The sequence below is a fragment of the Hyalella azteca genome, unplaced genomic scaffold, assembly GCF_000764305.2.
Source record: "Hyalella azteca isolate HAZT.00-mixed unplaced genomic scaffold, Hazt_2.0.2 contig13061, whole genome shotgun sequence".
Classification (NCBI taxonomy): Eukaryota; Metazoa; Arthropoda; class Malacostraca; order Amphipoda; family Hyalellidae; genus Hyalella; species Hyalella azteca.
Genome location: NW_025942996.1, coordinates 56,896 through 70,341, shown reverse-complemented (window position 1 = coordinate 70,341; position 13,446 = coordinate 56,896). Strand labels below are relative to the sequence as shown.

At 38.8% G+C, this 13,446-nt stretch overlaps 1 protein-coding gene across 1 annotated transcript; it reads left to right on the top strand.

Annotated features, from left to right (window-relative positions):
- The first annotated feature begins 318 nt into the window (after positions 1–318).
- Positions 319–12,255, top strand: LOC125178819 (bromodomain-containing protein DDB_G0280777-like). Its single transcript, XM_047883492.1, has 4 exons — positions 319–343; positions 984–1,048; positions 7,697–8,248; positions 8,512–12,255. The coding sequence occupies exons 1-3, from the start codon at positions 319–321 to the stop codon at positions 8,147–8,149; spliced, it is 543 nt and encodes a 180-aa protein (XP_047739448.1). The 3' UTR covers positions 8,150–8,248; positions 8,512–12,255.
- The last annotated feature ends 1,191 nt before the right edge of the window (positions 12,256–13,446 follow it).

The window sequence follows — 13,446 nt, the reverse complement described above, 5'->3', positions numbered from 1 at the left end:
ATCATGTGTTCAGTTCCCACTAAAGTAAAGACAAATGTTAGTGTTGCTGTTTCTAAAGTAAGATTAGAGGTTTGGTGCACAGGCCTTTGTAAATGAGTTTGCAGCTCGTAAATGGTTCTTTGTGATGCATAATGGCCAAGATATGGAATTCATGGCTCGAAGAAATAGAATCACTACTTGAAAATCCATAAAACCACAGTGCAAAAAAATCCAGTTGCGGTTCAGAAAGTAAATATTTACCTCACTGGCATCCCATGCCATCCACAAATACAACCATATAGGGCCTAAACAAAAAGTATTCATCTCTCAAAAACTACAATGGAAAACTACAAAGTTCTCAATTGTCAGACTGTAAAGCATGTCACAAAATAGGTTGAAGAGACCAGTTTCATTGCACCAAAGATGCAAAGGTATGATCAAGGTGGAAGCCACTGGACAGTGGTAGCCAATTGTGCTTCTCCATAGATTACAATTCACAGTTGAAGTGTCTAATGCCCAATGATTGGCACAGACATATGCACATTTTGATTGAGATGGCCGATGCCCAATGATAGGCAGGGACGTTTGTGCATTATGATTTATATGGCCAATGCGTGATGAATGAGAGGGATGTAATTGCATTGCAATTGCTATGGCCAATGAACAATGATCAGCATGGACATTTGTGCATTACAACCCATGTGGCCAATTTGTAATGATAGGCATAGACTGTTTTGTTAGCAATTATTTAGAACTAATACAATTGGAAAGCAACTAGAACTACTAATTTTGAAAATAAAACTCTGAATAAAAAAAATATTTGGAAGGCTTAATTTTATTCTGAACGCAAGGCACACAAAACAAATTCATTATTATAATGATTCTCTTGTTCTAACAAACATTTCTGATGATCATTTTCATTAAAGTCATCGGTATTAATCTGTTTTGGATAAAAAAATTTGTTATATTTCTGTTATGTGGAGCTAGCAATCTGGTATCCCTAGCACAAAAAATTAGCAAAAAGGTCATGTATAAAAAAGTCAGTAGACACACAAAATTGCTTGTAAAATAGATTGATGGCAGCCCCAAGACAATCAGTATTATTGCGTGATAATATAGATTGACTAGGAGGCATATTAAGAAATTTTGCAATCACCTCCTCTGACATACAATCCTATTGTGCTAATGGTCCCTGCCAGACTTTCATTAAGTCAACATGTTGAGCAAAACTAAATTGTGGGACATTATTGATGTGCCACAAATCGCTTTTGTATAAAATATGAAAGGAGTGCAGCTGTGCACCACCAATTTTGTGCACCTATCAGCCCCAAATAGAACACCTATATTTTCGTAAGGCCACCAATCGGCCACATATTAACCCTGCCATCAGTAACTAGCCCAGAAGGGGCACCCCTGACAGAAGGCTTGCAGGAAAGGACAATTTCGCCAAACGATGTACCGTAGGGGATAAGGTTACGAAGAAAAGTTAGTTGTTTAGTTGAAAACTGAGAGTGCTTTTTAATGGGATGCCTGTTGGAGACCACCACTGCCGTGCTTCAAATGGGCTTTCATAATCTCTTCCCTAAAGAATGTAGCTTATAACACTTCTTGTCTGTAACATTATCTGCCACAAGCCACCACACAGATCACATCCATTGAATTAGATCAATCAGCCCACAGGAAGTAGCCTGATGAAGTATGGCCCAGCATCGTCTGCCAATGCAGAAAAATTCTACTCCAACCAGATAGTGTGCCAGAGCCTTAGGGTACCCACACAGTGTAAGCAGGTTTGCCTGTGCAGGCAACCTGCTCCAACCTGCCACAAGAATGAACATAGGATAATAATGTAAGTGTTCACAGTGAAAACCTGTACGAATAGGCTTCTGTATGCTATGGTTTCAACCTGCCACAAGAATGAACATAGGATAATAATGTAAGTGTTCACAGTGAAAATCTGTACTAATAGGCTTCTGCCAACTATTGGTACAGGTTTTCACTGTGAACACTAACATTATTATCCTATGTTCATTCTTGTGGCAGGTTGCCCGCACAGGCAAACCTGCTTTCACTGTGTGGGTACCCTTACAGTGAATATGATGCCTGCCACTGACCTGTTCGTATCTGTCCCGTGTGTAGAATCAGCTTATGATTGAATGGCCACTTGTTGAAGGATGATAAATTTTGGAACAGAACTATGTTATCTGAAACCTAACCCAGATGCTGTGAGCTTAAAGTGACCGTCTGGTGGTGCACGGCAGGATTCACACAGTTCCACTGGCTAGCTAGACTGATTGATTGCAGTCTGTTGTGCACTGGTTGCAGTTCAAGCTAAAGTCAGGGTATGCAGTGATGAATCAATGTAACTCTCAAGTGTAGACGATCATTACACACTGGGCTACTTGCTTCATAATATGGTGGCATGAAGCTCTTGATTTTTAAAACATGTCATGGGCTAGTTACAGATGACAGGATTAATATGCGGCCAATTGGTGGCTTTACAGAAATATGCTATGTGTTCTATTCAGGGCTGATTGGTGCAAAAAATTTGTGGTGCATGACTGCACTCTCCTTCTTAATTAGCTTCTCATACTGCTCCTACTTCTTTGAATGATTAGTATAATATTTCAATTTGAGATCCCATTAAACTGTGCTAAAGCAATAATGCTCAATAAAGTCCAGAAGATGTTTTTTCACTGAGTGTGATTAGGACATGTGGTTGATTCAACCACTTTGAGCAACTGCATATCTGCACAGAGCAATTATTTTGCAATGCTGCCCCTAGAGAGCCAAAGTTTTTCTAGTTTGTGCAATATATTCTCAAGACTTTAAAATACCACAATTTATTGTACAACCTGTCAATATGGGCCCTATATGCTCAAGAATGTTGTGCAACCCAAAATACTGGGTGATGATATTGTTGTCGGGTATATGTCTCACATTGCAGGTGAGGTAATCATTTTACCTACTTTGAGTTAGGTTTGGCAACAACCCTTTTATCTAGTATGTTAAAAGGCAAATGAAAGACTGGTGTCTTGTATTGTTACAAATTGAAATAAAAATATATTGACAATGATTAATGAGATAATAGCTATTATTGGGTGGTTATGGTACAGTGTAATGAGTGGATAAGTTTAATTGCATTCAGGAGTTCTGAGTTAGGATTAGGGATAGGGAGCATGGACAGGGTTACCAGTTATTCCATCATTAGTGAACTGAAAAATAAATAATACATAAATTAATAACCTGTCCAACTAGATGATAATAATACTATGCCTGAAGGGAAATTTGGTGTTGAAACTGATGCAAGAAAACCCTAAAATATGTTCTTAATTGATATCAAGCTGGTTGCATACATGAAGCAAAAAATGTTAAAAACAAAACAGACAAACATTATAATATTTGGAGTGAAATCAGTAAAACATTTGCAAAGATAAGCTAAAACCAGAACCAGGATGAACCGCTCAAGTAATTTGTAAAAGTTGTGAAGTTTTTAAGATAAATACACAAAAGCAAAAAATTCAAGAATAAATTGCAACCAAATGACAGGTGACATAAGAATGGCAATGAACATTAAAATCACTAGATTGCTTTAATCATATGTATATCAGGAATTTAAAAGCAAAGAAAACAGCCAAATATTCATCATTCCTTAAGAATGAAAATGGAAATGGGAAATGAAATGGAAATAAGAGTCCAGCACCATCATCAGTTCAAAAGTTCAAAACTTATAAGAAAAGCAGAATCAATTAGAAAACTAAATTCACATCGAGGATAAAAACGTAAATTGACTAACTAAAAAACAAATACTCATAAGGTGACAGGCCTATCTATTTACAATTTCAAGAGGATAGGGGCTGAAGGCTGCATTTAAGGGGAGTGTCTCAGTCGCAGAAAAACTTTTTTTATTTACAGACGGATCACTTTGAAACTTGGTACACATATGTAAAACAGAAATCTAAGAACTTTTTGTAGTTTTTTTCAAAAAATGAAAGGAAATGTGAAATTGATAGAAAATGGAAAGAAGGGGGTACTTCAAAAATCTATCTCGTACAAATACCTATTGTGCTACAACATCAAGACACGTATCATTCAATTTGTAAAGATCATATCTTAAAAAGTATGTTTCTTTTTTTCCAAATTTTGAACTTTATGGGTGTGGGGGATTTTTTGTCATTTTTTTTTATTTTTCCCCCCTCCGCTCCACCTTTTAGCAAAATCTAATCCAAACTATATCAAAATTGAAAAAAGTGAAAACATCATTTTGAGAGCTTTAATTTACAAATCAAATGATGTATCTCTCATTGCTGTAGCTTCAAAATTGTAGGATAGTTTTCCAGTGACAAAAATTTAACTTTTCAGTAGAGCCTGCGCACCTTAAAATAGACATTCAAGGTTGCAAGACTAGACAATACTGGAGCTCAATTTCTGTCGAGGATGGTGCGAACGACTGCACGAGGACCATCCCATACAACTGCAGGCAGATAACTGAAGCACAGTGTGTTCAGTCTAGCTATTTAAGTGTGCTACCCGTAATTTCAGCCTATCTTAAATGTGAAAGAACTCCACCACCTCTAACCCTTTCGCGTTCTGTCGTGAACACATAAATCAATGTACAGAGATGGTTTTGGTACCATTAGATGTGTCAGAATGAATGCTTTAAGATAAGTATAAAAACCAAAAAAGTGAAATTTGTCAAAATTTGACCAAGACATTCCTCTTAAGCTAGGTTTCTGTTTAAAAATATTTAGGGATTCCAAAATCCATAGGTCAGCAACACTGATGATGAACTGATGATGGAGCTGGACTCCAAAACGTTTCCATTTTTGAAAAATGGTGAATATTTTGGGTGTTTTCTTTGCTTCTACATTCCTGCAATTAACATTGGATGATAAGTAAAGCGCAAACAAAGCTAATTACTCAGATTAGCAGGTAGTAAAATTACATGACACTTACAAAACATCTTTGCAATTAAAAGGATCACACCTAACTAAACTCACTAACAACTTCTGGCAGTTCCACTTAAAGACTCGTCAATTAAGGAATCAACAATTTTATTTGCATAGTCCCCTAATCACTATAACAATAATTGGCCAAGTTGCCATAAATATTGTGAATTTACAGGCTGAAAAGAACAAAACGAAAACATACATTTGACAATAATTACTAAGTGATTCATCTATAGAGAGCAGGTAGTAGGGCAGAAAATATGGATAGATGCCTCCTGGCAACATGCCCCCCACCAGCACAACCCATCTCTTGATTTGTATCTAATTTACCTTGTACCATGAATATTGAATAGATATAGTAATTTAATAATAAATATGCTATTTTAAAACTTCTATACAGTCATACATATCATGAATTAATGGACTATCAAACTTTTCTAGATCATTATGAAGGAAATATGAGTATGCATTAATTCCAAAATTAGTGATTACCTCTTGTTCAGAATACTTAATATTAGATGGAAATTATTCATGCAATAAACTTTTTCAACTTATTTGTTCTGGTGCAAGTGTGAATCAGGTTTATCAAATAATTAAAAAACTATATTGATGTCAAAAAATCCTGTAATTTTTACTTTTTACTTCTAGTTCATGAGAAGTGAAATGAACATTCTTACCAGCAAATTGCAGGTAATTTTCTAATTATCACAGGCCGTAATTTTTGTCAAATTGTTCTGAATATACCAGAATCCACAAATAGTGGCCACAAGCAAAGAAGAGATTTTTAGAAATCAGTTCATTTCAATTACCTCATATACTTCAAAATTATATTGAATACCGTCAACCGGGGCTACTCGGGACGGTTTTGAGCGTTTTTTGTTAATAACTTCTTACGATGAAACATTTCATAAACAAGTTTAGGCTCATTTTATAGCTCTTTGCGAGGGCTATCGAATGGCATCTTCAAAAAAATTCCATATGCTATTCGTAAGGTGCCAAAAGCAAAAAAAGAGTGTCCCGATCGGGAATAAAACGAACGGGACACTGGGAATAAAACTTCATTTTAAAATATTTGAAGCATGCAGAGCTTACGTACTCATCCATTACTAACAGTACTCTGAAGTCCTCCTCTTTCATTGTAGACAATGTAGAGGTAGAATAAATGACATTTTCTGTGACTTTTACTAGTTTTTCCTTCATTGATATGATATTACCATAAACATTAATTACCGTCAACTGGGGTGACTTCGGCTGTGTTTTTGATTCATGTCGTAAACGCGGGGTCGTAAACGCCGGGGTCATAAACGCCAGGGTTGTAAACCAGGTCATAAACGCCTGAGTGACTTTGGCCACTGTTTATGACCATTTATTACCCCACTTTGGCCATCATTATGAACACGGCCGAATCACCCAGTTGACGGTACCGTATTATTGATGGGATATTACTGTATTATTGATGTGATATTAGGGTATCCATAAACATGCCATTGAGCATTTACAACAACCTTGTCCACTGCAAGCTTCATATCAGCAGCATCATAGCATTTTTTCTGTATCTGTAAGCTTACAGGACGGCTTGTAATTTGTGAGACGATAAGTGAACTTATTTTTTTGCTCAGCGAGGTAAATGTAATCAATATTCTTTGTTTGTAATCAATTTTTTTCTTAACTGGAGCCTTTGCTAACTGAGGTTCTACTGTAAATGTGCTTTCCGGGGTGTCCCGAATAGCCCCGGGGGGGTGTCCCGAGTAGCCCCGCCTTGCGGAAATGGCCGCCATTTTTTTTTAATGAGATAAGCAAAATCTGTCAATTACGTTTTCAAGCCGACACCTGGGTGCAACTTTTATGTCAGTAAAATTTTTTAATACGGCAAATATTTTTTTTTGCTACAGACCTTAGCAGAAGTAACTTTTCAAATAGCATTTTTCACCATTTTTTTCAGGAATTTTTAAAAGCTAGTAAATGTCGTATTTTTCGACTTCCTTTATACTACATAGATAGGAAAAATGTTGTTGTTTAGGCCACTATTTTTAGTTTAGCAATATTCTAATTAGTTTCGCTACTATGACTGTTTTACGACGTGTCAGAGGTGCGTCCCGAATTTCCCCGCCAGTCCCGAGTTGCCCTAGTTGACGGTATCTATTAATGATGCTGATATCCATGTTACTAGACCGATCTACTCATAGGACTCGAGCAGGAAGGACAACTAAACAGTCTCTTGTTTGCTGCTATGTTCTAATATGCTCCACTGGTGTTGCCTGACTTTTAATTATTATTTGTGTGGCTGCAGCTTGAATTATATTTACTCACTTGAGCTTTCCTCTTTCCAGACTCATAATTATAAATGATGTTAGTTTAGTCTTGTGAGAGGATTATAATTTTATAATATAATCCTGCAGAGAAGCTGTTACTTGCCTGGCTTGTCTCCATAAAGTGTAAATCCAGTGCTCCTAAACTCCATTGCAATTCGTCTGCTCTTTTCTGTCTCTATATACTTCTGTTTTGTATGTGTTGTCATGAGCATATATAGTGATAGATATCAAACAAAAAAATGCAATAAAAGTCATGTTTTTTGTTTAAAAAATTGTTCAATAGTGAATAAATAGTAAATGCTCTTCATCTCGGCAGATTCTTTGCAGCAAATACCACAGCCGCAAAAGATGATACCACAGCTGCAGCAACAGCAACAACAGCTGCAGCAACAACAACGGCTGCAGCAACAACAACAACAACAGCTGCAGCAACAACAACATCTGCAGCAGCAACAACAGCTGCAGCAGCAACAACAATGGCCGCAGCAACTGCAGATGCCGCAACAACAACATCTGCAGCAGCAACAACAATGGCCGCAACAACAACAGATGCTGCAGCAGCCCGAACAAACAATGCAGCAGTTAGAACTACAGATACTGCAGCAACAACAACATCTGCAGCAGCAACAACAATGGCCGCAGCAATTGCAGATGCCGCAACAACAACAGATGCTGCAGCAGCCCGAACAAACAATGCAGCAGTTAGAACAACAGATACTGCAGCAGCTAGAGCAGGAAATGCGTCAACAAATGCTGCGGCAGTTACGACAACGGGTGATACGGATACAACAAAAGCTGCAGCATCTAGAAGACGAACTGCGACAACGAAATCTGCAGCAGAGACAACAACAGATGCTGCAGCAACAAGAGCTGCAGCAGCTAGAACAACAACTGCAACACCTAATGCTGTAGCAGTTACAAAAGATTCAGCAGCAACAACAAAAACTACACCAGTTACAACAACAGAAGCAATTACAACGGGAATTACCTGACCGTTATGGTTATGACCAGGTAAGAGAAAGCAGATTCATCAATATCTTTATTTTGGCTACATACACTGTAGGTTATTTCAATTTCTGCCTTCTCATTTGAGCAATATTTGATATCCCTGAGCCATTCTTGTCCCTTGTAGGTGTATTGCGATGTGGACACAATTATCACTTCAAATTAAATATTTTTGTATGACATTTATTTTCATTGTTTATGTTCATCAGATAACATTTTATGTTATGAATCTAGCTGTTTAGCAATGCTTATGTTACTTTATTTTCCAGCTTGTGTAATTTCACAACAACAACCCATGGGGTCTGTCGCAGTGAAACCCATGAACGCTGGGGTTGTTCCCGGTGTTCTTGTTCGTGGTGCGGCGTCACCCATAATGGTGTCAAGCAACCCTTTGCAGCAGCAGCAGGTCTACAACAGCTCCTCTATCATCTTAACGTACCTATGCAGCCAATCTCTCATCACTACAATGTAATATGAACTTCTCCCCAAATCTGGCGTCTTCAATTCGCTCGTCTCCCGTCAATATTCTGCTGTGCTCGTTAATTGCTTCATCTTGCTCGTCCATCTTTCCTGGAGGCGTAAGCACCACGGCTCCCTCTTTGAACAAATCTCTCTAACTGCAGCTCGCGCCTCCACCTTACACTTCAATCACCATGAATGTCCAAAACATCCCCATTTCTGCTCCTCTAAAAGTTGCTGCGTGCAGCGGAGGTGACATCTCGAACACTTCGCTGTCATACATCTCTGAAGCTCCTAATATAGCCGCTTCATCCAGCTCTGCTGTTAGCGACAGCAGCAACTTGTGCCTCCAGTCTTCCTCGCTAGGTACCTCCACAATGACAAGCTCTTCTTCTGTCCTTGCTGCCACTAGTGGATCAGCTACTTTTCCTGATGACAAAACTGAAGTCATGAACTTCATCAAGCAAGAACCTATGGATATGGACGTCAAGAGGGAGCCCTCGTCACCTGAGGGCGCTTATGTCAAATTAAAGATGGAGATCAAGACCGAAGTTAACGATGAGCCGACTTCACTTGAGAGCGACTTCTATTCAAAGAATGTTGATGGTTTCTGATACTCCATACATCTAATGCAAGTGTACGCTGGTTCTTGAAATAAGCGATAGTAACTTAACATCACAACATGTTTTTGGTGTAACCCGTGATCCTAGCAGCTCAAAAGAATCCGTTCCTAGCTGCTCAAAAGAATATTTTGGGTTACACATTACTGAGCTCGGTTTCCAGACATTTTTAATTTATTTTTTTTTATCATTAGACTAAAATAAATTTTAGGTACAGGTACACATCCATCATGCATATTGTCCAGCGCTCTGTTGCACCCGTGCAACTGTTTGTGCTGTCCTGTTCCATTCTGTGGCATTTGATCTTGGACTAATTTGATGTCAGATGGTTTGACTGTGAGCTGACATGATGCCGGGCGCTTTGTTCGTGGGCTGGGCGTTCCGATTTGGTGGAGGATGCTGGCAACTTTTCGTTGTGGTACATTGATGCTGTCAGCAATTGTTTTAGACATATATTCTACTTTTATTGCATTTTACTCATGCATGTAAATTTGAATAACTTGGATTTTTCCTAATTCAGAAATTAATATTGAATAGTAGATGAGCAACTATAGGCTTGTAGTTTGTGATAATAATTGTGTGTACATAGTAATAACTTATAGTTTTACGTTACCTGCACATTCAGTGAAGCTGTGATTTCCCAATTAAGGATGTACATTTGCCAGAGTTAGGCAGATCTCTTCTGACGAGTTAAATTTAATGCTCTTACGCACGGTTTATTACTAATGCCAAACAACCGCAAGCCAGAAATCGGTGGTAAATCCCACTCCAATATCTATTAAGTTACCTGTCGATAGATATTCGAGTTTATGTTTGTGAGTTTGGAGTTTTCTAGTTGATGGCCTTAGTTCTTTGTTGTTCCCGAGGCCGCGTGTCAGGTATGACACACGGCTTAAGACACGACCTGACACACGGCCTCGCACAAGCCCTAACACACGGCTTGACACTCAGGAGGACTTTTGACGTGTGTCTGTGCTTGTCAAAAGTCCTATGTGATTTTGCATTCCTAGGGGTAGGGGCATTGTTCATGAGCGCCTAAACACGGAACTCACAGTAGCAGCTCGGTTGTGGGGATGAGTTATTATGTAGGTAGGATTCCCTACATTTCCCTTCTCTTTCTTTCTCGTGCGAGCAGCCGACGTCCAGTGTAAGCGACCTCTTATTCGAGTGTCTTCATTTCTGCTGCTCTTCACCTGTCCTTCCTTGTCACTTCGTCTCTTTGAGATGCTAACGCTGCTTCTCTCGAGCCAGCTTCAGCGGGCTGGACATCTGAGACATCCGTCCTTTGTGGGTGATGTTTAATTTGAGACAAAATAATTGAGACCTGTCGGCCTGCTGGCAATGTTCTCTTTTTTACCTCCGTTGTTAAATAGTTTGTTAGGTAGAGCGCTAGCAAACCATTCTACTACTACTACTTGCTGTATGTTTTTGTATCTCAAGTGCTTGAGTATCAAACGAGGGATATCCTCTTTAATGTAGCATAGTAGTTTGGATTAAGCATAATTGGACTGATGCCGATTCTTAATCGCCCGGCCACCTTGCCAATTTTGACCAAAACTGTCGCAGGAAGCTGGGATGTAACCCGGAACTCATTACTCCTATCCTGGTACTCTGAACTGTAACCACTGGGCCGCCCTGCCTAGCAACGTATCGAGATGTTACGTTAGATTGGCCCACCGGAGACAAGACCGTGTAACAACATTACGTGAGAACTCAAGACAAAGTTTTTGCTATACTCAACTACTCAGCGTCGTTAATAAAAATCTGTGCACGAAGATTGAAGAAATTTGTTACTGAAGTTTTGACGCTGGAATTTGGAGCGTGATTTATCTTTATTTGTGCAACAGTCTGGCTTGTAAAAGACTTAGTAGATATTTAGCAATGTTTTATACCATTTATCACGTGATGTTTCAATAATATCACATGATTAAATTTTGAGAAATTTTGACGCAAGACAAGCTTTTAGAGTTGAAGTGTGATTCGCGTTCAGTGTGCTTATATATAACCAGAGAAATCATGGCTATCTCGTAGACGTTCAAGGAAAATGTAAATCGCTGAAGTGTGGGAAATTTCCCACCGTTCATTACATTTCTATTCCTTGAACTGAATTTAGTTATAATTTATGTTTTGGTATTAATATGATTAATCTAGGATAAGTTTAATGTAATTTAGGTTAGACAAGGTTTTCCGCATAGAAAATGTTCGCACTAATACACCGCCGTAGCCACACCAAATTTCGTGATCTCCAGCAAGCCTGTTGTCCGCCACCGCTACTTCACCAGCATTCAACCGTGAGTTCACGCCGAATCGCTTTACCTTTACTCTTACTTCAACGCACCAATCTTCAACTATTCTTACTTTAATTCCGTCTGAAGCATTCGCCTTCAACTGATTTCATCTTTTTTCATCAATCAATCCTTCCAAAAAGTGCGTTAGCACACTGAGTGGCATTTGATCTCAGGTGATTACATTTAGTTTACCCTAACCTCATTTAAATTTACTGCTTTAAGATAAGATCCAATCTTGTACTTTCATTGGTCATTGGAGATTTGAATGCATAAACTTTGGGAAGTATAAGAAATTATGAAAAAAATTATTTTCATTAGCATTTCTATTAGTATTAATTTTAGTTTTTGTCAGACAGAACAGTTATGAATCTATGAAGAGTGTTGAGGAATCGGGAAGGCAATAACTTGGGTAATCCAAGCTTTATTCAACAAATGCCTAGTTACCTGGAAGAATGATGAAAAACTTCCGAAGAAACTTATATCAACACAACACAGAACAATATAACATTAAATAACAAAATAACATTTAGTAGAGACTAAGGTTTAGAAAGTATACTTACATTATACTGCATAGAGACTGCTAACAAACGCCGGAGTCTAATCACATTACGTCGTGATGTGACATAGTAAAACTTGTTCTTCATTTCGACATTCTTTCCTTCCAAATTTTGTTGCTAAAAACAAACTATCAGTCACAGGTTACAAACCAATATAACGCAGTACAGAAGTGAGCATCATTACAAGAAAGGTATTTATTTATTCCCTTCTTCGTCTGTTCATAACCATAAAGCTCAGGAGGTCTTCGTGTTCGAGTTGACTTTGGGATTGTGGGAGACGATGGCTTCTCTTCTCGCTGCAAGGGCTTCGAAGACACGGGTTATGGGTCTGCAACATCCTGCGGTGGTGCATGTTGTGGGAATGACTCAGGAGGAGTGAGAGCCCGACTAGGTAAAGTCATCTTAATCTGCTAACTGTAATTTCCGTTATCCATCAAAGATTGTTTATCGCGTGGGCATTTTGAGGACATGGAGTCTTGTACCGATACAGTTGACTCTCGCCCGTCTTGGTATTTCACATGGACGAAGGTGGGATTGCAATCTATCAAGTCTACTTCATTAACAAGTGGCTTGGTTTCATTGGTGCAAACGTTGTGGCGGAGCAGGACCAGTCCGGCTGTCGTGAGCCAGGAAGAGAGGGAACGTCCGTGAGTTGACCGTCTTTGGAAATTTAAAAACTCTCGTGCCGAGTTAAAATCGTGGCAGTAGATAGCAGGGACCTCACTGAGTGTAATGAGTACAGCAGTACCATTTCCCAATGCCTAACCAGATCAGCCGCTAAACTTTTTTTTTACTTTTTTTTTCTTTTTCTCTCTTCTTCTTCTTGCCACACATTTCCTACGACACACAGCAATCCCCCAATTGTGGCCTTTTCCTGTGTGTATCATTAGTGTTTAAAACAATCTTACATTAGTTTTACCTAGCCAAAAAACTCTAACATAACCTAACCGAACTGAACACAGCCTGACATATCCTAACCTGTCCTAACCTAGTCTTACCTCACTTAACCTTACTTCACCTAACCTTACCTTGCCTAACCTTACCTAACCCAACACAACCTAACCTAACGTAACCTATCCTAACATAGTCTGACCTAACCTGAACTAACTTTGCCGTACCCTAATCAACCCTAACTTAACCACCCTATGTGATTGTCGCCATAGGATCTTGTTCCTGGCTTGAACCTAACCTCAGCAAATGACGTATATTTTACGACATGTTTAATTTCCTACCTGTTCTATTTCGATTCCGTGCATGATTGTGGCCGGAGTTCGCATTTC